General features: G+C 43.3%; 1 protein-coding gene across 1 annotated transcript; it reads right to left on the bottom strand.

The window, feature by feature from the left end:
• Window positions 1–1,149: 1,149 nt before the first annotated feature.
• Window positions 1,150–25,548, bottom strand: mbtps1 (membrane-bound transcription factor peptidase, site 1). The gene is made up of 23 exons (XM_066713571.1): window positions 25,379–25,548; window positions 21,211–21,746; window positions 18,287–18,544; window positions 12,651–12,857; window positions 11,836–11,946; window positions 10,984–11,093; window positions 10,497–10,613; window positions 10,063–10,130; window positions 9,416–9,518; window positions 8,440–8,591; window positions 7,163–7,324; window positions 6,538–6,682; window positions 6,029–6,217; window positions 5,680–5,852; window positions 4,815–4,930; window positions 4,384–4,540; window positions 4,001–4,125; window positions 3,595–3,672; window positions 3,363–3,503; window positions 2,852–2,983; window positions 2,458–2,584; window positions 2,175–2,305; window positions 1,150–1,972 (listed from the first exon to the last, which is right to left on the bottom strand). The coding sequence occupies exons 2-23, from the start codon at window positions 21,377–21,379 to the stop codon at window positions 1,776–1,778; spliced, it is 3,168 nt and encodes a 1,055-aa protein (XP_066569668.1). The 5' UTR covers window positions 21,380–21,746; window positions 25,379–25,548; the 3' UTR covers window positions 1,150–1,775.
• Window positions 25,549–25,779: the final 231 nt, after the last annotated feature.

Here is a 25,779-nt window from a genome sequence, read left to right as displayed (position 1 = left end):
CCAAAGAAACAGGTTATTTTTTATTTTTTCCCCAACCCTGTTAACTCTTAAGGTGTTCATCATAAAGAACCACAATTTCCATTCGACACACTCTCTGCAGGTGCTTTCTGTGCATCAGGTATCAAGATTTGGGGGGGATCTACAGCTATTGGCACATATTCCAGAGAGCAGAAATAGAAGGTATATTATATAAACACATTAATGAGTAAATCACATGCAATACCCATAACTCGGAATTAATAAATAAATAAAATGGAAGTTTACCACATTTGCATTCCTCCCAAAAAAGGCTACTGAACTGCACAAGCTACAAGAATACACATTTCAAATGATTGCTGGGGTTGCTTAAATTTTTTTCACCTGCAAGTAATTTTCCAGACTCGCTCGCTCTTATCAGAAGGAATTAGTCACACGACAGCACCCATAAAGGTATACACTAAATCAGATGACTTTAACTTATTAACTTGTCTGACATAATGCAACAGATGAGATACGGCAGCAGAGACCAGGATCTGGAGTGCAATTATACTGTGTGGAGGCAGGCCGCATCCTGTTGTGTTTCAGTGCAGAGGGCTGCAAGGAGCGCAACAAATTAATGGAGTGTTATATCAGCAGGTCCCAAACAGAGGACACAAAAGATTAAGTTATACATTTATTTTATACCAGGCCATCCTTCATACAGATTCAGGCCACAGACAATACCCACCAAGGACTCCACTTCACTCCAGTAATCTCATGCTAGTGAAAAACTCTAATGGCTAGAAAGAGAAAATGGGCTAACAAGGCCTCTTTATCACAGAATTACCTTTCTGGGTAACAAACCTTTGATTTTCCGACAATTAACTAAATTGATGTTAAATCTGTCATGACTACGAGGAATGGGCAAACCGAAAACAACAAATCCATGAGCCAGCAGGACTTTAAACCGGCTTTGCACTGAATGAAGGTGTGGGAATTCTTATTATGGGTAAATCATTTTAATCTGGTTAAATGTTGTGACACTTAAGAACTTTAATACTCTTACAAAAATGTTTATGCAGCCATGACAATAGTTTCTTGTTTTTTGCCCCTCCCCCCCATTTCGTGTTGGCCTGAGACCCAAGACTGTAACAGTCACGTGAGAATGCAGGAAAGAAAAACCAAGACAAGTTTTCAGCTTCATAATTGATAAGATATATTTGAAAAGCTTCCAAACCTACTCCACCGATAATGGTGAAATCATGATGAATATTTACAAAATGTCATGGGAGATGCCATTTTATAAAAAAAAACAAAAAAAGAAAAACAGATGAGAGCAAAGCTTGTCATCTGGACATAAAAAAAGAAGTAAAGGGAGAGAGAGAGAGAGAGAGAGAAAAAAGGCTTTCCTTGCAATGATTCCTAAAGGTGCATCACTACAGCACAGAACCCCACTCAGTCAGTCAAGCCCTTTTCATTCACAAAATGTCCCTGTAGGAAAGCCTGGATTAAAAAAAAAAAAAAAAGTAAAATAAATACAAAACAAAACAAAAAAAAGAAAAAGGGACAGCACACTTCCTCCATTTGGTCAGTAGAGAGAAAGGCTCTGAATTAAACGAGTTCGTAATGCTGAGAAATGTGGGAAAGAAACAAAAATAAAAATAAAAGTTCCTGAAACCACTTTCTGGAGAACTTTGGAGAACCTTCAGCCCCCGGCTCCCTCTGCAGGTTCATTACAGATGTCCAAGGAAGAGGAGAGTCCGTTTACACACCCCACCACAGTGAGGCGGCTCTGTGGAGCACGGGGGTGGGCTCCTTCACACGGTGGGCGTCTTTGCTGTGTGTGGCGGCTGCAGGAACTGGGGCCTCTTTACCCGGGGTTTTCTCCTCTTTGGCTTGCTCTTGGTCTTGGTGATCTGGACCACAAAGAATGCCAGCACCACCATGGCCCCCAGGAAGGCGAAGACGGGGATGGTTTGGCCCACGTCCTGGTTATAGCGCCCGGGCATTATTCCTGTGGGGGACAACAGGGTGGTCAGGGAGAGCCACAGCCAGCGGTGACAGCACTCCTGAGCATAATGAATGTGCGACTGGAGGAGTACGGTTTAAAGAAACACTATTGAACACAACAATGTGGTACGAACAAGATTTAAAAGATTAATAGACTTTGTTTGGCATGAACAGTAGTGACCCTGGAGCAATCCCCAGTCACTCACCCCCCGGGATGTCCCAGGCTCCACTCTCCCCCGGTGACAGGGGCCGCACCTGGGGACGGTTGGCCCCGAGCATGGGCAGGGCCACCTTGTCTGTTTCTATTGACAGGAGCTTCTGATGCTTCCAAAGGTTACTGCAATGAAAGAAGAGAAATTATCAAGGGAAGAGACAAGTTAAACCTGATCCGGGGAATGCAGAGACATTGCATGGGGCCAAACACATGAGAGACATGACATTCTGACTGCCCCACTCGCTCGCCTGTCTGCAGCCCGGGGGGGTGCTCACCTGGGTGCAGTCTCGTTGACAGGCTGGGGTTTGGCCCAGGACAGGTGGGGGCAGGCAGGGAGCGGTCGGGGCTTTGGGTCTCCCAAATGTGCCTCAAGCACCTTTGAATACCGGTACAGGTGATTGCCTGTGATGAAAATAAATAATGTAATTGAACACCATGGCTAACTACTACTATTATTATTTCTTGGCAGACTCCCTTATCCAGGCCAACTTACAAAATAAGTGCAATACAAAGTTCAATAATACAGTTCAGTACAATTCATCTACTACAAATACCAATGTTCCTACTGATTACTTTTTTATTTTTATGAAAAAGCATAAAGCATTTTGCATTATAAAAAAAAAAAAAATGGAAATCCAATGAAGAAAGTGGACAGTCTTCCAGCCTTACCCTCCAGTCTCTCGGGCAGCGGGCGGTCCTTGCCCGTGGGGGAGGGCAGTCTGTTCTTCGAGTGGCTGAAGCTCGGGGAGGTCGTGCCATAGGAGGTGAACTGCAGCAGGGAGTCCAGCAACCAGAAGCAGTCTGGGAACAGAGAGGAAAGCACAGTGTTACACCACAGAAACACTGCTTTAACGTTTGGTATTGGAGAGTTTAAAAAATATTAAAGAGTTCATTTCTGAGCACACTGCAAAAATTGCCACCAAAGTTATTTTAATTAAACAATCTTAGACTCCAGTTTCCTAAAGAATAAAGTGTGACAGTTGAACAAGTTTTTGTTTTTCCCCCTCTTCTTTTTGGCTTGTTTAATCAACAAGGGAAGAAAAAGAAACAAGGGGACTTCCCAAACAATGACACTCGACTTCTGTTCAAACCATGGGAGGTCTGATCTGTGTGGGGTTTTGCACAATGGCAGGAAATGTCAGTCACAGTGCAGAGTGCAAGGCCAGCAGGCTCTCTCTACCTTTCTGTCGGTGGCTGTCATCTATGCAGTTGGAATCTCCGTAGAGAGCTATCCGCCCCCCACCGTCCGAGGGCGTTTGGTACAGGCCCAAGATAGGCACATTATCCACTACTGCCGTCTCCTGCTTCAGCACTTCCAGGCCTAATGAAAGCAAGACATGCAAAGCCATGGTTAAGACTCTGAAGTCAGAATGTACTGTTAGCACAAGACGAATCTCAGAGCTGAATATTACCTTGGTCCTTCAGAGTATGGGCAATAACAATCCCGTCCTCAGGGAATTTGGCAATGCTACATCCAGAGGCATAGTACACTGAAAACAAAAGCAAAATCGGTGAGTTTACTTTTTGCTTTTACACTATGTTCTTCTTCGGTAATGACACAAGAACATTTCCCAAATTAATCTAATCTTTGAAGCATAAAATAAAGCCCAACAATTTAACATTTCCATTCTATTAAACTGTACTGAGACAACTTTGAAGGTTTGTCTGTTCAAAAAAGGTTCAGAATGCTAAATAAATACATGTTGGGTGTTAAACCAGATAAATAAATGACGGTTATGTTTTTATAACAGGCACTTTCATGTCATTTATTAAGAGGTCAGCTGATCAGCGGCAGTAAACCAATGAGGCGGAGCTTACTGTCATGCTCAGCCATGGTGAAGTCTCCCTCGTACAGCCCATCACTGAAGGCCATCCCCCACACGGAGATCAGGTCATTCAGGGCAGGGATGTTGGCCCCCCCAGTGTCCGGCATCCACCACTGCCTGCAGCACACAGCCGACACACACAACATGTCAGCGCGCATCCTACTGTAGCCAAGCTCACAGCCAGGCAGCACCGCCACACATCCACCACTAGAGGGAGTCGCAGCCATAGATTTTAACTGCCGACACCAGAACGAGACTCTCAGGTTACAATGAAGTAGGTAATTAAAGTTAAATGTAATCAATACATCAGGAAAGGTGAGAAAAAGCACAAGAAAAAAGGTTTGCGGTATGAGCTTGTGGGAGGAGCTGTCCTACCTGGTGTTCTCGTCGTAGAACTTGACCTTCCTCATGACGGAGGTGTTGTACCAGTCGCTGAAGACGATGAGCGAGAGCCCATTGTCGATGTCTCGCCGCAGCTTGCCGATCTCCTCGGGGAAGTACTCTTCCTCGCTGTCCACCATCAGCAGCGTCCCTGGGGGGAAGGCAGGGGAAACAGCATACTGAGCTAGGTTGGGGAGGGGGCTGGGCAGGGGTGCGATTCTGTGGGTGTTGCGTGTGTGTTCTGGGCAATTTAATATGACAAAAGCTGACACTGGCCTCAGCATGCAGAGAAACCTTGTGATGTGTGTCCTGGAGAGCAGTGCAAGTCGCACAAGGTCCACAAGGCCGCCTGGAAACCAGCACTGTAAAGCATTGGCTCAGGAGGTGATGCAGGGTGCCGGGGGGGAAGGCAGCGGTCTGCTCACCGTACTGGCTGGCGTCGAAGCAAGTGATAGGAGCCCCCAGAACCTCCACAAAGTAGCCCATACTCCTCAAGTGCTGGTACATGTCTCTGAAGTTGGTATGGATGTGGTCTCCATTCCTTTATTATAAAAAAAAAAAGAGCACCCACATACATATAAAAGAAAATCTGATAATATGCATGAACAAAAGACAGAATTGGGATTTGGGATGACAAGATTCGATGTGATTTGGATAAAGTCATCTGCCACAAATTATCATTAAGTAATATCACAGACCACTTTTGCAAAATATGTTTATTTTTTAAACTAATACACTAAACTGTATTACAAATTCACAAAGGGGGACATGGTATTCACTGCAAAAGAGCATATTCAGCCACATGTTATAGTGAACAACATTTAAGTAATTATCCTTAATTATCATTGTATTGTAACAGAACACAACAGTATTAACTATATTCAGTCTGCAAGAGCAACGCAGATGAAGACAAACCGTGCGCGCCCTCTGATGGCCGTTCTGTGTAATTCAATAAAAAGGCAATCAGACACCCAGCAGCAAGACAGATCAAAAAGGCAGAGATACTGAAGCAGCTGGGTAAACCACCCCCCCCAAAAAAAAACTACTCGCACTAAGCGGCATCTCTCCATTATCATTCACTTTTGAAATGCTATTTTGTGTTCCTAATGAGAAGAGAATAAAGCTCGATGTCCTAATTTCAACCTATTTAAAAGGTGATTTCAGACAGAAGGCCTGTATCTGGCGCTTGAGCCATTCTCCCCTGGACCACCGAAGCTTTGCTGGGAACCACGAGGATGAAAGCTGGGCAGTCCGAGGTGGCGTGCAGGCGGGGACCGGTCCGAGACTCACCAGTCCAGGGGGTCGTTCTTCATGCGCAGGTTGTCTCGGGGGAAGTAGCCCGGTGGGTAGCGCAGGTTGTGGTACTGGTCCCACAGCACCCTCTTGCTGCGCGGAGGAGTGGGAATGATCTTCACCTTCACTGGCAGCTTCACAGTGGAGGTCAGCTCTCCGCTAGCCTTTGACTGGGAACGAATTGAGAAAGCACATTGAGAAATAAATAAAACTAGCAGGGACAGAGGACTCGAGGTCTATGGGTCATCACAGTGACCACAGGGAGACAGAGGGAGGGAGAGAGAGACACACTGGTTCATTAAATCTAAAAATTCAGGAGTCTGAACAACACCTGCAGCACACTTACATCATTCTCCGCTGGTGACGCCACAGTGATCATCACATGGCCCTGAGCAATCCCTTCCCATGATGCTGCTTTCTTGGCGACAGAGATAGAGATGGCCAGATAGCCAGCCCAGGGCCACAGCACAGGGGAGTAGGATATTGCCACGTCGATGTGGTCTCCGCTCTGAGTCAGATAGGGATGCCAGACAGGCTGCAGGAAGCAAATGCAAACAGACCCATGAGTGGCAAGAGAATGCTAATAAATATATCATTTTTGCAATTTTCAAAATTATTATCCTTATTTGGAATAAAAATATGTTTGAGAAAAGGCTGAGAAGGCTACAGTACAGTTTTTTGTTTTTTTTTCTCTAAACCAGCTTTACCGACCTAAATCCCTCCCAAACTCTCCTCATCTAGCAATGTAAAAGCAGAAAATATTTGAACTAGACTGAAGCACCACCCTTTGAATCACCCAGAATATAACAAAACTCCATGTGCGGTTCAATTCCCACAAGGCCAAGTGTTATTTACCTTGTCAACAATCCTGCCCGTCACGCCCATGCCATTCAGAATGGTGACATTAACGATGGTTGGCATTCCCCCATAGTAGATCGGCTGGGAGCAATAGGGCCACATGTACGGGCACTCGGTCAGGTCAATGTAGCTCGGACTCAGACTAAAGCAAGCAAGAGATGAACTTCAGACACAGGAGGACACAACCACAGTAAGTGCAGTCATTTATCTGCTGCCAAAAAAAAATCTTTATGAAAAGTGTGTTTTTTTTGTTTTGTTTTTTTAATTCTGTAATTTTTTACCACCATGGCACCACACAGCAAACACTGCCAGCTTCAGCAGCAAAAAACCTTACTGGACCTCTCCTGAATAGAAGGACTGGTAGCACAGCACCTCATTAAATATTGCCCTCATTACTTTATACTGTTGTTTGTGTATACAAGAATTATCAATAACTTAAAACAAGTGGTGGTTAAATTTTTTAGAATAAGACTATCTGCAGACTTTCCATTCAAACTGACCAATCACAGGAGTTAGCAGGCCTAGGGGGCAGGTCCAGGAGGAAGAGTGGCTGACTATCATAGCAGTCGCCCAGTTCCGAGTCTGCAGTAAAGGGGGCATGACACAGGTGTGCAGCACTAACCTGGCCTGGGGCCGGTAGCTGTTCAGAACCTGATAGGCCTTCAGGAGGTCCAGCTTGCCATGGCCCTGCTCGAACATGTTGACCCCAGGCAGTCGGCGTGCTGAGGCAATGAGAGCCTGCTTCATGCTGGCAGGATTCACCAGCTCCCGGTTCTGTACCGTGCTAGAAAAGACAGGGGAAGGAGAGGGTCAAGTAAACTATGCCCACAGGGGGAGGAAAGCTTTAGTAGATTCCGTATCCCTTAGCTTACAGTTGCAGAGTTGGTAAAATGGACGACAGTGCAGGAGAACAATTGAGGTTTCAATTATTCATAAAGGGCCTGTATGATAAAGCAAGCTAACTTAATCCCCCACCAAGAGATGAACAATCCAGTCCATCAATTCAGCTGGCACTGAAGTACCGCAATTAATCAGCCTCCCCAGGCACAAGGTTCAGCCCATCATCTTTTCGGTTGGCAACATCATTCTTGTTTAAGGACGTGCAGTGTAACAGTGTGACATTTCACTCGGTCTGTACCTCGCAGCTACATTATTATGTGGGATTTTCTTTAATGCAAATCTCACAGCTTCATCTTTAAATTGGGAGCAATGCAACGGAATTATTCAATGCACCTCCATATAGCCCACAGCTTTCCCCTCAACTCAGCGGTCTGCAGCAAGTTGTAAGAAGTGTGTGATAAAGAATTTCTCCACTGTACCAAGTAAATCAACAAATAATTATGCAGCACAGGCAGATGACGAGCAGGCGCCATTTCATGTTTTTAAACCATCCAAGTTCCAGCAAGATAAGAAATCCATCCTCTACCCATTTCATTTCTTCAACTTTGGATCAGTAGAATCTACAGGAGTGTGGAATGTCAAGGAGAAGAAATGCAAATGCCACAATCAAGATAATGGTAATATTGAAGTAATAATCAAAAGATTAAGCTACACCTTAAAAGAGCTTGCATCACTGAGGGCAATGAGGAGGCACAGATCTTCTCCACTGGGGGGAGAGTCAGGCTTGCTCTTATCTGCATGCTGTCACGATCCTAGGGGAATATCTCCTGGTTTGCAAGATTATGAGATAAAACCCTGCTTTTATCACCTGGCTGGAACCTAAAGGCTACAAATCCTCGAGGTGGATGGGCCCCTAGCCTGCCTGAGGGAATTCAGAGATTGCTGCTGCTTATGTGCTGGAAAAAAAAAAAAAAAAAAAAAAACAATTCACAGCACGACAGAGCTCAGAGAGAGAAGCACTTGTGTCTTAAGACCGGCTCTCGCCTTGCTCAGTCTTACCTGACTAGCAGAGTGACGGCTCCTGCCACCACCGGGGAAGCCACACTGGTGCCCGAGAGCGAGCGGCAGCCCTCCTTCATGCCAGAGCCGCGCACACTAGAGCCATATGTGACGATATCGGGCTTCACCCTGCCGTAACCCCCTGGAAGCTCCTGTCAGCCCATAACCAAAGCACGACATGGGATTAGAACATTGTTTTAAGTTTATAAGCTGTGGAAAATGTATTGAAATTGTGGGTCTTATACACAGCAGGGTTATATATAAAATATAAATGATTAGCGAGTATCCTGCTGGCATCGCAAAATATTCTTACTTGTGATCAGGAAATGCATTGTCAGGGTGAGAACAGGATACCACATGTGGAGAATCTAAAGATTTATAGGCCACACATATGCACAGTGACCTAATTATGGTAAAAGTGTAAGAGAATTTTGACTTTTGAGTTTGATTACTATACAAATACATGAATGTTCTGTATATTAATCTTGGCATAAATTCAGCAGACCCTTCACTGCCTGGTTTCTTGCTCAATGCTCTCAGTAGTTTATCTGAGAAGTCAGGTGCTATGCAGCTTAAAACCAGTCAACAATTATTTAATGAATCATTAACTCTGCATTTGTATCTGTCATATCTAGCCAATAGGTCAACCTGTCCATACGCAGTTGTGCAATAGCTTTGGGAGTGTTTAAACCCCAGTGTATAACGTTCAAGGTTGTGTCTCAGTGTGTGTGTGCGCGTGTGCTTGGGTTTTTAGGTTTTATATTTTTTCAAAAAATCTGCAGTTCTGCTACTGGAAATAAAATGAGGCAGTCATCACTTCTGACTTCATCGGCACTGAAGCCATTACTTGGCTGTCCTTCCAAGGGTGTTCCTACACGTCCATTCCTGAGGCTCACACAGTATGTGCTGCACTGTGAACAGCACATTAAGCAAGGCCAGAGGAATTCAGGATAATCGGCACTGCTGCCAGACATACCCATGTGGTCATGCCCCTGGAGGAGAACTTGGCGATGTTGTCTTCAAAGTCGATGCCACCCACACCGATCACGTCCATCTGGTCGGCAGGATTGTTCAGAGTGCTGAAACACCAGAGCGCATCCTTCTCAAAAACCTGCGCTTCCGACTCAACACCCATATCAGAATAGATTCTCACTGCTTGGACTTTTGAGAGGTAAATGTTCCTTCTTGTGAAAGAGCTTTTAAACGGCGTTGCAGTGTAAATATCACAGCTTCCATTAACTGATTTTCTATCCTCCCTTTTTTTTTTTTTTTTTTTAATATATATATATATTTTTTCCCCAGGTAGCTGTACTTTAGCTTCATGAAATTATGCGATCTCCCTTTGATTACTTTGCAGCTGAGCAACGTATCTGCTCTCACATTCACATGCAAACTGACCAATGACAGAGAGAAAGAACACCAAGAGGACAGGACCAGGAGGAAGAGTGACTGACAGTTATACCGGCTGCATTGTCTGCCAGTTTTAATTACACAAAATATAAAATAAGTCCTTCTGTAATGTACCACTAATACATTCCCTGAGCACGCACCCACCAACAATCTCTAGTTGCCACCTTGTCACCCATTTTGGTTGTCTGCCCAGTAGCTGGTTCCATTACTCACCCATAAAGCGGCCCATCATTTCCAATAGCCGAGACCATGATCACCTTATTAGCAGTCAGCTCCCAGACCTGAACACAAATTTATGAACACACTTTAAAACATCAGATTAGCAGAGGGTGGAACAAAACTAAATAAATAAATTAAACCTGTTGCAATGCAGTTGCTTAAACTGGCCACACACACAGACATTTATTTTGTGCTGTCAATGTTTTCTTATCAGTTTGTTTTTTCCATGTCAGTACCTCCAGATATCAAATTGGATCAGCGTCCTCTCCTTGAGCTTCTGAAGTCATGCGTTTCTTTTTGGTTTTGTTTGTTTGATTCTGTTAAAACAAGCCCCCACAAAGATGCCTGGGCACTAGCAGAACACAGTAACCCCTCCTCCACACTGGAAATGTGGTTTTGTTTTCTCAAACCACATGGTGAAACAATACCTTATCAACAAAAGGATGGTCCATGAAGTCCGGTCCCCCAATGCTGAGGTTAAGAACGTCAATCTTCTTCAGAATGGCATAGTTAAAGGCATCCAGGAACCAAGAGGTGTAAGAGACCTGGGGACAGAACAAAGCCGTTACTCCAGCAGGCAGACTTTTCAAACCCACATCAAAAAGCAGACACCTTGGTACATTTTTTTAACAATCTCCTAAAAATAAACAAATACTTTTTAATTCTATTATTTTTAAGTTGATGCTTTGAAATGCTAAAATACTCCAGTGTTCTTTATGTGGCACGTATCTGGAGAAGAAGAAATAGTACCAGACAGATTGAGCTCTGAAAGGTATAATTTTAGAGACTGCTAGCACACTACTTATGGTAGAAGATCCGTCACCCCCCCCATTTCTTTTTTTTTAAATTTATATATAAAAGAGTAATTTGATACATCACAGATGGCACGGTGGAGCTCCCATCCGCCCGCAGTACCTGGTTGTTGGTAAAGACTCTGAAGATGTGCAGCTCTGAGTCGGGGGCGAAGCCCTGGCACTCCCTCATGCTGGCGATGACCCCTGCCACAAACGTGCCGTGACCCAGGCCTGCAGACAACACCAACAAAGAGCACGGTTAGTGTGCTAAAGGTGGAGCCAGGAGGCAGCTTTATAACTGCTGTGTGGAGATACTAGGTGTCAAAGACCCTCTTTCCTGTTAGAAGCCCTTGCAGAGGTAAGACGGAGAGCAGAGAGAAAACTATCATGGTGATGCCATCCTATTCAGTTTGATTACTTTTGTTTTAGTAAACTCATCCCCGAGGTGTGGTAATATGAAGCAGTAAAACCAGGCTTGCAAGCCTGACAGAGATCCCTTTGAAGATACGCCATGTTAATCTCATTGAACCAGTGAATATTTCTTCCTACGGCTTCGAGTTTAAGCCTGAATGTCCGCAAAAACAAACTGTAGTGTTGCCTATTGTACTACCTTAGGTCCTACACACAAACAATGCATTGTTTACACTGCTCTGAGTCGGGGCCAGCTAGGGCTCGGTCAGTGAACTGGCATTTCGATCGCACACAGCAATATGAACTGTGAGCTTCCATCTTCGGCTGTAAATGCAGTGCATTTAGGTGAAGGGAAATTGCAATTCTTTGAGAAATCTTTACTAATTGTCCAAACTTTACAAATAAAAAAATCCCTTCATTTTGTTTTATAAAGGATAGCTTATAAAGAATCAACCTTTTCCGTAACTGATAAAAGTCAATGATTTGCCCCTCAGAGCCTTTGATTAAAATCCCTTTTGCATTCTGGGACCCCTGGGCTAAGACACCCAGCAGGTAGACTCACCATCATCCAGGGTTTTCTCATTGGTCCAGTTGGTTCTCTCCTTCACGTTTTTGAAGTGTGGGTGTTTCTCATTGAGTCCAGTGTCAAATACTGCTACCTTCACACCAGCGCCTGGAAACCAAACAGTATTATATGAGACACAGAGGCCTACCTGCCAGAGCATACAGGCCTTTTAATTAAACTCAATTTCCCCTAAAGTGTAAAGGCAGCATAAATAAATAATTTGGCATCTTAGAAAGCATACTTACATGCTACATTCCAATAACGCTTAATGAGACATAAAGTGCTTTTTAATTCCCCAAAGCAATATCTATCATGGTTTATTGTCTCAGACTATTGCCTTAACGGCTTTCTACTGAGGATGTCAAGCACAGACAGCTTTCAGTGCCATGCATTTGATGTTACATTACCGACTGAAAATACAGGACTTTAAAGAAGTTGCATTTTTGTCATTTCTATGCGGAAGCCAATTGAGTAATGGTGGAAGGATGATTCAGCACAGATGAAATGGTCCAGATTACATAGATAAAAACCTGTCAAATGACTCGCTTGCAGGCAAGAATGTACACTTAAAGGACAAACCTCAGATGCACACTCTAGCTAGCTCTTGCAACACATATACACATACATTCCTACTCGCTGCTCACACAAAGCACTATTGAAGAACCAACACTCCACCCAGCAATTATTCCAGATTTTTAAAACTGGATCGTTGTGTCAATTGTAAAACCCAAAACATTTTAGGCTACTTTACATTTACTCTGCCTTTTCCTACACTGTCTCTCACACATGCACACACACGCATGCACACTCACCCGTGTGGCCGATCTGCCAGAGCACGTCGGCCTGTAGGATCTGTGCCACATGCCGAGGGATAGCTCTCAGCAGGCGGCGGCTGGAGTGGCGGCCTGTGGCGTGCCAGAAGCCGGCGCTCAGGGACAGGCTGGTGCGGCGCAGCGGTCGTGAGGACTGCCACTTCGGGGTCCAGCGTGTGTCGTTACAGGGTGCCGCTGGGTCCCCCGCTGGGAACCACAAAACAGCACCCATTAGAGATGCAATGCAACTTTACTGGAGAGACCACAGTTTAGAGGCACATTACTACCCCATTTAAACCTTAAGAACCCACAGTGATGTGTAGGTCACAAACATTTGACAGAAATATACTATCCTCCCGTAGGGCTGGGCGATATGGCAAAAAATACGCTGTATTTTTCACATTCTTAACGGTATGACGGTATTATTTAATGGCCATTTTATACTGTTCATAAAGCACAAATAATAGGACACAACCAACACTGAATTACGTTTCCTGTTCTGTGTCAGTTGTCTTGAAACCAAATAATGTCCACACTATCGACGACACACCTTTATTCGGGACAGATTCACTAGGGTCACTTGAGGATTCACTAGCCGCACTACTCTCCTCCATCTCGTCTTCATTCATTGTGCATTTATCACGTTTGTTTGTTTATGTCAACACGCAATACACATGGAATTTATTTTCGATATTTGGCTGAGGCGCATTCATTCCAGAACAAGGGTCGCGTTCGAGAAGCGCAGCTCTGCGCAGAGACTCAGAGATGCGCGTTACTGCAGTATTTCTGCATGACGCCACTAAGACCCAGCCACAGAAATCTGCGCAGAATTGCACAGCACAGCACAGCTCTGAGAAGCTGCTGCGGGAGGCGAGCTGTGGCTATCAGGCAAAAGATTATGCAGAAATAAAGAGGGACATGTTAAGCTACTACTACTACAGTCCCCTTGTTAGCGGAGGCGAATGTCAACTTTCATTATACAATGAAGCTGTGAAGAGCACTGTCAAAACCATAGATATAGAATTCTAGATCAACACTTGTCAATGCTTTATTAAATAATTACATGAATTATTTTTACAAAATTGAATGTAAATCTGTGATGCACAATAATGAAGTAGTTACTTAAATGATTGGCAATTATATTTTTTTAAATTAACTACAATATAAAAATCATTGAATTACATTGATTTCTGCAGGGTTTATGAAGAAAGGTGGTTGCGTTCTTGTAGCGCAGATTTGCGCAGTTCTGCGCTAATCTGCAGAATCCAACCTATACCATTGGTGGAGCTGTGCAGATCTGTGCAGATCTGTGGAAATTTGCATTACACGAACACTATCGGCGTTTTTTGATCAGATGCCTCTCATGTCCGACAGCGCAGTCTCATGTAGCTGGCGCAGCAAGTTGTGGGATACACGAACACGATCCAGATTATTGGTAGCTGAATTCTATGACTTTCAAAACTTTAAAATACCGATATTGAAGGTATAGTAAAATTCCAAAACAGTCCATAAATTAATACCGGTATATCGTTTTTTACGGTATACCGGCCAGTCCTATCCTCCCGTAGCATAGGTTACGGTGGGCTAAGGTAAGGAGTAAAGACACCATCACATTGGGACTGCGACGACCACACGCAGTAGTATTCTACACATCCAGCTGATGGAAAGACAGTGGTTTTTATAAACAAAGGCAGCTGGGTCTTATCTAAACTGTACAGTCTTAAAATTCACAGAAGCAAATTCAGAATTCTGATAAATACATCTGTCTGTATATACTGCACTCCCCCCAAATTACCATCAAATACTTGAGAGTTACATCCTAACCCATGTACTGAATATCTATACAGTGTAGTTTTTTTTGCTAATCTTGGTATGATTTTTTAATCTTTTAAATCATCCTTATCCGTGCCTCTTCTGAAAAATATCTTAACCTATTCCTAAAACCCTTCATCGCATTCCTCTCTTCCGCTGGTAATAAAGGGAGATTAGTGGGACGTTTGTGGAGGAAATCAAAGATATAAAATTATTTCTGTTTTAGATTAATATGCCTTGACATGCAGAATTTTTTATGAATACACTAAAAATAAACTGTACTTGCAGCTGAATGCATAATGGGAGATTATAAAAGTTGAAAATGAAAAATTAGAAAATGAGTCATGTTGAGAGGGCAGATGTTTAAAGAGGCTACTTAATAACCTCCTCAGGGCTTTGAAACTACGGTTCCTCAGAATCACTCTGCAATGTACAATATCCATTACATTAAGAGTCACTATAGAGGAAGTACATTATAATTATAGATCATTCAAGGACTCTCCTGTCATTACTAGAACAATAATTATGATAATATGTCAAGATAATTCTACATGTAGCACGCTCCAATAGTGGCTCTCAGGGCTTGGTCATTTGAGAGAGCTGGGGGGGGTAAGGATATTTCATTGAGCAATCAGAAGTCCAAGCCATCTTTAAAATGGAAGGGAGCTGTACCTAGGAACTCATTATCTTCCTTTGGTACAAGGAGAGAAAGAAAAAAATGAAAATTAACATATTGTGCACAAAGATTAAATCATAATAGTAGCAGCAAAACTTTTTTTTGGGGGGGGGGGGGGGGGGGGGGGGGAGTGAGGTCGAGTGGGGGGTGGAGTGGTAGTCCCCACCCGTAACTCACTGCGCTCTGCAAGCTGTGTGCACACTGAGGTCTTTCTTCCCACAAGCCACAAGAACAGCAGCCCGAGGCTCAGTGTGCTAGCCTCCACAGAACAAACAGCCCCTTTCTGAACCGCCTGTGCCCCTGCTGCAAGAGCCCCCCAGCACCGCAGTGTGTCGAGAGAGTGTGTGTGCAAGTGTGACTTTGTGTATGTGTGTGAGAGAGAGTGGTTCTGTTAGAGGATATCTGTGTATGTGAGAGAGAGAGTAGTATGTGTGTGTATGTAGAGCTATATGAAATTCTGTTGTGGAGAACACGGACAGAATCGCAGATTTCAGGGTAAAAAAAACGGAAATCAGGCACTCAAACACATTACAACAAAGTCAATTTAAAGAACCTATATATATTAAAACAACTTAACAGTACAGTGTTTGTATAATAAGAAGCTTAGAGAAACTTGCAACTTTCAGCCACCATACACGACCTAGAAATAGAAATGCGCCACCCGCCTCTCATGCCGCTTCACTCTTGCTACTGCAGCTCCATTATCGATTGAGTGAAAACAACAACCAGCTACTAAATAAGAGTTATAATGGTGGGTCTCATCCTATACAGTCATACAATACATGTTTGTGTATCAAGCAAAGAAAGGACACACAGCCAAATAACTCCTACTAAATCATATATCATTATTTGAGTATTTGCATGTTATAAAGTTAAAAAACAAAACATGACACTCACAAGTTGAATCTGATGCCACCAGTCTGTTGAAAGATTGTTGTGATGGGGCATTGAAAACAATCTGTATGTATGTATGCATGCATGTAATTAATAATAATAAATACCATTATTATTACTACTACTACTACTACAATGTATCCAATGTGACAAATGTAATTCATTAATAATTTAAATAGGTAAGCAAAATTAATAAATAATTTGTTAGAAATACAAACTTTTGTTTTTGCACAGCTGCTTCTCTGCAGCTGGTGAGGAGGGCAGTGGCACACTGAAGACACTGTAGTCGAAACTGCATACTACACGTACCTACATAACAACGTCAGTAATGTTGAAATGCTGATATGTTTTTCGTGTAGTATGATAGTATGCGGGTTTCAAATACAGCCACCGTCTGTTCCTCTTCTTTGCAGGCTTTTTGTTTTGTTGTTAGAATTGTCTGTTAATTTTGTAGACTGTGGGTTCAGACCTAGTTTTTAATCTGCGTTTCTTGGCCTATATATTAGAAAAGTATTATAACATAGTTAATGGAGAGTCTTTTAAAAAAAATGAGGGTTTTGGGCTTTAAATTGGCATTTAAATCCTGTTCTGTGGGGACATGAGGCCCATCGTAATGTTTCTCCATTTCCCACAGCTATATTAATAAAAAAAAAAGGGTGCTTGAACACCAAAAACATAGTACAAACTTATCAAACATGTTAATCACAGCCCCGTGTTTTTTTTTTTTTAAACGGATAAATCCGAAATCAGGAAAAAATAAAATCAGAAATTTCAAAACAATAAAACGGATTTCATATAGCTGTGTGTGAGAGCTTAGAGAGGGAGGGAGAGAGAGTGGTTGTGTGTGTATGTGTAAGAGAGCAGGCTCCTCTGCACCTTGCCAGTCAAATGAGCGAACTGCAACCCTGTGACGGACCTGGTTAAATCCAAAGCACGCCCCTACCACACACTGCAAAACACACAATTCACTATAACTCAGAGCTGGTGTGTGGTTGAAATTCCAGACAAAAGCCAAACTGAGGACTATAACCTTTAATTCTATAACCCATAAGAAATCAACGAGAAAGGGAGAAGGGGGGGGGGGCGACGACGATGACAAATAACAACAGTAAGTATTCTAGCCCATTCTGTGAAGGCTCCAGATGCACACCCCCCACCGCTGGCTTCCTTGAGTCTTACACCCGGATGATACACTGCACCCAGATTGCAGTGGAGGCCCAAAGCAGACGTGTTAATTAGAGGAGCAGAGCGTCACTACCAGCCACAGGCATTAACCCTACAATTACCAGCTCTTGGGTAGAAAAGATTAAAAAAATAAAAATAAATGACTATAATTCAGAGGGTGTGTCTGAAACCAGATTTACTTATTCTTTGAACAAAACACAAAACATAAAAAAAAAGGAAAGCTGGGTGTGTTCTTTGAGGGGAAAAAAAAAAGTTCAGGTTTCTTTTTCTCTCTCTCAAAACGTAATTAGAGAGGGAGGAAAAATGATCCCCCTGCATCCTGGCCCCTCTACAAACCTCCCATGAAGCCTTGCACTGTTTTCTCATTCTGCTGACATTTTTTTTTTTTTTTCCTCCAATTTGTTTGTTTGGTTGCTTTGTTACAAACCTCCCCAACTTGGAAACATTATAGATGGCTTAACACTAGTGTTTCAATCAGTAATGTAACTCTTTATACTATACAAGAAAGAAGCAGGATGGAGGGGTTAAATTCAACACACTCCTTCGATTGACTTTAGTCTGTAAGTAAGAGAGAAGGAGTCTTTGCTTCAACACAGCATCGTAATCAATCATCTCATCGCCAGTCTTTCCTAGCTACACAAAGGAAGCGATTGATTTACTGTATGACAAGCAGTGACTAGCAAGCAAAAGCCCACTCAGGGGTCTGTAGCCATGGGCCTGTGAAAGGCCTCAAACTCCCCAAAGCAAACCTGTTTAGTTCACTGCTCCTCTTGCAGCTGGGGACACAGTCCTCTCTATTTAGAGCAAAATGGCATATGCAACCATTAGGGGGAGTAGAGTGGGCAGGAGGACCCCACTTCTGTACACTAACCCATTGTGAACATGTGATCACAGACACCTCTCATTTATTTCTTTATTTTTCATTCTATATGCTCTCATCTAAAGTGTAAGTTTGACTCCTCTGCTGTATGTAAACTTAGAAAAGCATGACATTTCTCCAGTCCTTTTGTTAAACATGAGCAGACCCTGAGTATAAGACATTGAGCAAGAAGCTACCACAGCTACTTACAGTCCGTGAACTTGAGGGTGCGAAACACCTTGCGCTGTTGAGTGACCCTCTTGATGTAGGGGTGGTCCTGCAGGGTGAGCAGGCCCTCCCGGGGGCCCTGGCTGATCTGGAGAAGCTCAAAGTCGCTGGGGAAGTCACTGGCAGGGTTGTCCCGTGGCATGATGCGCCAGCCCACCTCCTCTGAGCCCCGCAGAGCGCTTGAAATGAACTGACTCCTGGCTTTGGCAGTGAAGTATCCATTGAAGGCTACGATGTACTCTAAAGGGGGGAGGGAGAGAAATTAACATACAATTAAATGATTTTTTGAATCAGATGTACCTTGATTAGGACAGTCTGCAGTAATGGACACATGCTAATTATAAAGGATCATGTTTCCACCCTAAAGCACAGGACCGAGATCTAGCATTGCCGTTGCTATAAAAAGGGGGCTGCCATTGTGCTGGGGTCACCAAGTCAGAGTGGTTTGGCATCTCCTTGCCTGGTGCCCTGCTCCTTTCTTTCAGGCTCATGATACTGCACCTTATAGCCCTATTAAGAAGCAACACTTAGTAGAGAGTGTCGTAAAACATTTCAAGAAATAAAGTTTATGACTTGACTTGTTTTTCTTTTTTCCAAAGGGCAAATTACTCTAACTGCAGCTGGATACCGCCAGAGAATGTGTAAAACACTGCATCATCTATCACACATGCAACTCTATAGCCATCTCCACCAAGCTTACACCTCAATAGCATTTGTGCAACTCTCCAAGCCCTTGCAAGGAACTATTCGGCGCAGCACAAAGCATGCATTCACAGGCAAATAACCAGCAGAAATTCCAGCTATAAATATCATGTTTTCTTCTGGCACACCCCCGGGTCATTTAAGACCGTGTCCGAGGCTGTGGCCCTTTAAGAAAAAGGCGGTGCCGTTTATAGCACTCTGGGATGTGGGCCAATGAATACAGAGTCCTGCAGGAACCTGAATCAGATGCAGAAATCCAGGTTAAGGGAGAGGATTCACCCCCCCAAATTCACAACATCTGCAGCTGTTAGATGGATGCAAAGAGGTGAAGGAAAAAAAAGTTCCAGTAAAGTCTATGTTTCTGTTATGCTAATACTTTTGTTTTGTTTCTTGTTTGGGGGAGGGGGGGGGAGAGAGAAATTAAGGGTTCAGCCTTTATAAGCCTCCTGAGAAACGGCAAAACAGTGCTCCAATTTAGCTGGGCACGGTGCTGATCGGTCTAGGGCTATCTGAGGTTTAACTTGGTCAGAATTTAAAAGGCTGCCCAACAAGCCATTTGGGGCTTCTTCTGGCACAGCAAGAAGAAACAAAGCAGTAAGAAATCAACAAAACAACTGAACAGTTTTATCAGTGCCATAAATACCCATTATCGGATTAAGAGAGCAAACACCAGATCACAGTCCACCGGTGGCATTTTGTTTGTCCCAGTTACTCTCTTGACACACGGTGCATGCAGACTGGTTATTTATGTTTATTTAGTTTTACTTTAGTGTTATCTTGTTTTGGAAATATGCCTGGTTTGTCCACAATAACATGACGGGATGCGTTCATGAAACAAAGCACAGCACTCCCTTCACAGAGGGACCACAAGATCGATCTGCAGATCTCACTCAATGATGTGGGCTCTGTGCTTCATGCAACCTTTCAGATGTTCAGAAGGAAAACCAGGATAAGGGATTCCGGTTGTCCATGTTCAGGAGCGGGCCAGTAAAGGATAATGGAGTTTCAAACAGACATATAATACTGAAATAAATTACAAAAGTTAATATCAACATCTCTGTCCTGGGCAGGGAAGAGGAGGGGGGGGCAAGTCACTGGATCAAATATTACTGAACATGTGGTCAACAGACGACTTCACATATGGGATCGGTCAAGACCACAGGCTCCAAATTGTGACACTGAACACACATTATGTAAATGTATAGTAAAACCACGGGTAACCAACATTTTATGGGTGGCTTGGATGCGAAGCCTCAGATGACATAAGCGTCTTAGCAGGGAGGAGTGGGCCAAGTTAACAGACATTCACTGTATGCATTTAAAACTGCACTCCCTCGAAGCTCCCACTTTAGTCTGGACTTCCTGTTTGGTTAAAGCATCTGAGGCAGCTTCCAGGCCGAGGGAGCTCCCAGCTGGCAGTCACATGACCCCCAAACCCCAGAAACCAGCACACAGGGGGCTGGGGTTGTGCTGATCACAGAGGAGATGAGATGATAGGAGGGGAGCAGAGTTGGGTGAGAGAAAATAAACCCCCTCCTCTCACAGAAGTGATTTAGCAAAATGATATATGAATCCAAATATGACAGAATATAGAAAAATAAATTGAGTGTTCTCTTGCCCTTAAATAAAGTCAAGTTGAAGGGTGACTTACCATTTAATTAAAAAAAAAAAAAAAACTACTTTTCTGTATGATCTCTGCATGTCTTCCCATGTTTTCTATACTATAATTTATATGGAAATACTAAATTATAGAAACAAAGTGAAGCATGAAACTTTCAATTCTGTAAAGCCTTATACTGGAGGTAAATGCTAAATACAAAAAACACCACCACCACCAAAACTGCATGTTCTTAAAAAGCTAAGATAGATATCAGTCAAAACCTTTATCACTTGGCAAGTGAAACTAAACTTCTTAATTTATTTCTAAATCACAGGATGCCAAAAAACAGTTGATTTAAAAAAATAAAAAATAAATCCTGGCCAATGGCACTGGACAGACCTTCTACCCCTGCAAAAGACCAGGTACCCCTCAGATAATACAGGCACATTCAGCTGTCACCAAAGTAAATTCAAAGTGAATTAGGAGCCTTTACCCTGGAGAGGACTGCCTTCAATCTCAAAATCACTCAAGATTCTAGATCTGCAACGGAATGCTATGACATCACAAGGCACTAATTCTACGTTTTGCCAGGAAGTAAACTTACCGTCTTCTACCACAGTAGAGGAGAACTCCACTTTGAGAGTGAGGTGGGAGCAGTTGGAGCACAGAAAGCTCGGTTGAGATGTCACAGCACCTCCGGGCTCTGTCCCCAGGTGCTTCCTGCCACAAAACAGGACCATCAACAAGGACAGCCAGACAGTAGCCATGTTCATGGGTCTCTGCAGTCTGTATGCAGCTCCCAATAATCCAATACTGTATTTGTTGCCCAAATCGCCCAGAGCAGGTCTCAGTTCGTCCCTGCCATAGGGGAGTTTTTCAGCACATTGAAGCACGATTCCCGAAAACAACGATGAATAAGAAAGTCAGATTGGAACAGATAAAGTTTAAGTGTCATGGTCCATTCCAAGGAAGCCTGGATTAAAAGGCCCAGTTTATCTCATTTCTTTCTGCGTTTCTTCTCCATCTTGGAGGGCCCAGTGTGCGTTGTTCAGTCCTGCAGCACTGTGTGCATCAAGGTTTCCATTTCCACCCTGGAGAGAGAGACGGATGACTCACGGACTGGCCGCTCTGCTCCTGCACCTGAAACGGGGAAGGACGGATTAATAAGCAGCTGCTCCCAAAACAGAAAGGTCAATACCATATAGAAAACCACAAAACCATTAGGACCATAGCAAATGAACCCCCCCAAGAACCACCATACCAAGAATAACCCCCCCCCAACTTACCTTTCCTTTACAGAATGTTCAGGTTGCATGCTTTTCACTGACAGTACAAGCAAAGGAATACTGTGGTTGCAGTTGAGAATCTCGAAATTAAACTCCAGAAAATTCACCAAAAATTATGGCACCAAAGAAGGAAAAAAATAACATACATTTATCTTAAACCAGGGGTGGAGAAATGAGATTTGCATTTAAACAGATGCAATTAGAACCAGTTTTTCAAAGTAGTGATTCAATTTAAATAAATCACACTACCCAGACTGCCGATAATGAAACTGACCAGGAAATGGGTGCATGGGCAAAATCAAAGTCTGACATGATACAGAAATATCAAGCAAGCCAGAACCCCAAAAAATGAAAAAAGGTTTTGTAATCATACCCCTTGCATTGCTCAAAGTGCAAAGAAAGTTCAGGCAGTATCCTCAGAACACTCTCACTGTGTTATTACATGCCCACAGAGGAGTAGACCAAAAATGAAGTGGATAAATCTAGGCTAGGCCTCATCCTGTTTGGAAAGTGCTTTGCAGAAGTGAGAAGCTCACGGCAACAAAGCTTTTTCATTTTCATGTCTAAAAGCTGGCCCAAGAAGGTTTACACATTCACCAACTTGCACAGTGTCAAACCTGCAGAGGGATCTCCCCGTGTCTCCGTTTCCAGACGGCTGGTGTAAGCTACATAAACAAATAACCGGTTCTCCTTTGAGGGTGTGTGTTGTGTAGTCCTCTACCCCCCGAGGCAACCCCCATCCCCCAGAGCAGCAGGAAATTACTGCGTGGGGCCTCTGGAGCTGCGTCCTAACACAACTCCCCCGCAGAGGGACGGTCTGAGCTCGGACCGGTAATGCACAGCCTTTATGACCATACTTCTAAAAGCAGGCAGTCAAATGTGCCACACAGAGGGATACCAACGGCAGCTCAGACCTGTTAGGCTACATAATGCATAAACCCTGCCCCCAAGCTAGAATGCTATATGGCTGTAACAAGGGTGATCACTTAAACCAACATAACACAGCCCTGAGAACTTGCCAGAGTTCAGATGGCATGGTTACACAGACATTATGTCACAATCTGAAAAAGAAACTGCAGTCAGTCTTATTTGTATTCCCTTTAGAAATACTGTATGCTTTTGTGCACATGTGTGACGAATATTAGCTTTTTGCACAAGACCAGAAGCCTTTCTTCCCAAAGGAAATAGAACTGCTTTTCACACAATAGTGCATGGGACCACTTCCCCAGTTTGAAGTGGAAATACAACAAACACATTGGGATTACTGATTCACTACTTCAGAAGCAGGATCAAGGATATGGCGAAAAGCCTGTAGATTACACACACCACAAAGGTGAAGCAAAACAAATAGAACTTCACAAATACTCAATGCTGTTGGGATAACTTGGCTTTTTATAGTGTGTGTTAAGCATAACATCACCTATACCAGGAAACCAATGACTTTATTCATGAAAAGTTTTAAGGCTCCTATAGCAAGAAGAATAGTTTGCACAGATCTGACACCAAGCTATTGTGGAGAGCCACTTAACATATGGTGCTATAACTGAAAATCACATAGAAGAACAGACATTGAAACGACTTTTCATTTTTTAAATAATTTTCATATACAGTACTGTGCAAAAGTTTTAGGCAGGTGTGAAAAAATGCTGTAAAGTAAGAATGCTTTCATAAATAGACGTTAATATATTACATTTATACACAAAGCACAAAGGAATGGGCAACGATGAGGACCGTAGACGCATCATGCTTATTTCCCTTCATAATCAGAAGATGTCTAGCAGTGCCATCAGCTCAGAATCGGCAGAAAACAGTGGGACATGGTACACCCATCTACTGTCCGGAGAAGTCTGGTCAGAAGTGGCCTTCATGGAAGACTTGCGGCCAAAAAGCCATACCTCTGACATGGAAACAAGGCCAAGCAACTCAACTATGCACGAAAACACAGGAACTGGGGTGCAGAAAAATGGCAGCAGGTGTTCTGGACTGACAAGTCAAAATTTGAAATTTGGCTGTAGCAGAAAGCAGTTTGTTTGCCGAAGGGCTGGAGAGCCGTACATGAATGAGTGTCTGCGGGCAACAGTGAAGCATGGTGGAGGTTCCTTGCAGGTTTGGGGCTGCATTTCTGCAAATGGAGTTGGGGATTTGGTCAGAATTAATGGTCTCCTCAATGCTGAGAAGTACAGGCAGATACTTATCCATCAAGCAATACCATCAGGGAGGCATCTGATTGGCCCCAAAGTTATTCTGCAGCATGACAACAACCCCAAACATACAGTGACAGTCATTAAGAAGTATCTTCAGGACAAGGAGTCCTGGAAGTGATGGTATGGCCCCCACAGAGCCCTGATCTCAACATCATCGAGTCTGTCTGGGATTACATGAAGAGAGAGAAGCAACTGAAGCTGCCTAAATCCACAGAAGAACTGTGGTTAGTTCTCCAAGATGTTTGGCCCAACCTACCTGCCGAGTTCCTTCACAAACTGCCAATTCTTCTAGGTACACTTGCACACAAAGGGTGGTCACACCAAATATGGATTTGATGTAGATTTTTCTTCTGTTCACTCACTTTGCATTTAGTTAATTGACAAATATAATCTATTAACATGTCTATTTTTGAAAGCACTTACCTTACAGCATTTTTTCACACCTGCCTAAAACTTAAGCAAAGTATTGTATTTACAAAATATAGCATGAACTACCACATTGTAGTTTCATGATAGAATAACATACAGAAAAACATAGCAAGAATTTAAAAGTCTAGATACTGAAATTCTCCAGTAGATATACCAGCTTTTCTATTTTATTTTTTTATTTGTATTATTTACCTACTAATATTTGCATATTTTCAGTAAGAAGACCTGTTTATGATTACAGATATGGCCTAATGCTTGAATATGACAGTGCTACGGGTGAAGGCGCTGGCATATTATTAACAACACCACCACAGTCTCCGGGTGCATGCTTCCTATAGCAACATACAGACACACATGTTCATGACAAACAAACCCCCCTGCTCTTATTTCACCGGGCAGAGTGAAAAGCCTACGTCCGGATGTTTCCGTGTTTTACTTATTTTACTGCTGGCCCCAAATCTTTTTAAACTGACACTACATTATAAACTGCGTGTATTACTTAATTAAATAAATAAATGCTCAACTAAACCCCGGGCAGCTAACTAAGTAAATTAGTGACTTACGTCTGGCGCAGACAGCGCTGCTTGATTAGCACAGACACTTCAGAAAGGCCCACTAAATACTCGTTATCTGACACAATTGTAACCATCTCGAAGATCACGTTTTGATCGCAGAAAGGGGGTATTAAGAATTCACATGCGGATGATCAATCCCGGGCCGAGAAAAACGTGCAGGCCTACTATGTTTACCGTAGGAAACCCACTATTAACTCAATGCAGCAAGTCAGTGCACTCGCACAAAAGCCCAGCTTGGTGAAGGCATTCCTATAATTTAGCGTGCGTTTTATACTCACTTCCTTAAATCATGGCCTCTTCTCCTGGAGGGGCTGTCTGCCACAAACACTATATCCGATTATTTTCGCTGTGTACCGTCCAAAATGTACACTTCACACACCAAACTTCACCGTCTCGTAAGCCCCCTGACGGTTTATCAACATAGCATCCTACTGAACTCACTGGCAGTCTGGAAAAGCGTAAACCCGCCCCGTTTAGGGAAAGGAACAAACAAAAACAGACTGACGAGGCATTTTAACCAACCATTACGAAGATCCACAGATCGACGTCCAGGTCAACCAATCGCAGTACATATTATAACCAAGCCGGCCTTTCTAGTATGATGGACGTCCGGACTACCCAATAGGAAAGAAGATCGTTTGATTGTCCCGTCCTGAGTGGATGGTTTTCAGGAATGGTG

Source organism: Amia ocellicauda, chromosome 9, assembly GCF_036373705.1.
Source record: "Amia ocellicauda isolate fAmiCal2 chromosome 9, fAmiCal2.hap1, whole genome shotgun sequence".
Lineage (NCBI taxonomy): Eukaryota > Metazoa > Chordata > Actinopteri > Amiiformes > Amiidae > Amia > Amia ocellicauda.
Note: the sequence above shows the minus strand (reverse complement) of the source record. Positions and strands in the feature narration are given on the sequence as shown.

What these genes read in the sequence shown, in the direction of transcription:
- mbtps1 (XM_066713571.1), bottom strand. Translation starts at nt 21,379, where the DNA reads ATGAACATGGCTACTGTCTGGCTGTCCTTGTTGATGGTCCTGTTTTGT. An exon ending in CACCCTCAAGTTCACGGACT is followed by an intron (nt 12,858 to 18,286) that starts GTAAGTAGCTGT and finishes TGTGGTTCCCAG; the next exon opens with CGGGGGACCCAGCGGCACCC. An exon ending in GCCGTCACTCTGCTAGTCAG is followed by an intron (nt 7,325 to 8,439) that starts GTAAGACTGAGC and finishes TGTCTTTTCTAG; the next exon opens with CACGGTACAGAACCGGGAGC.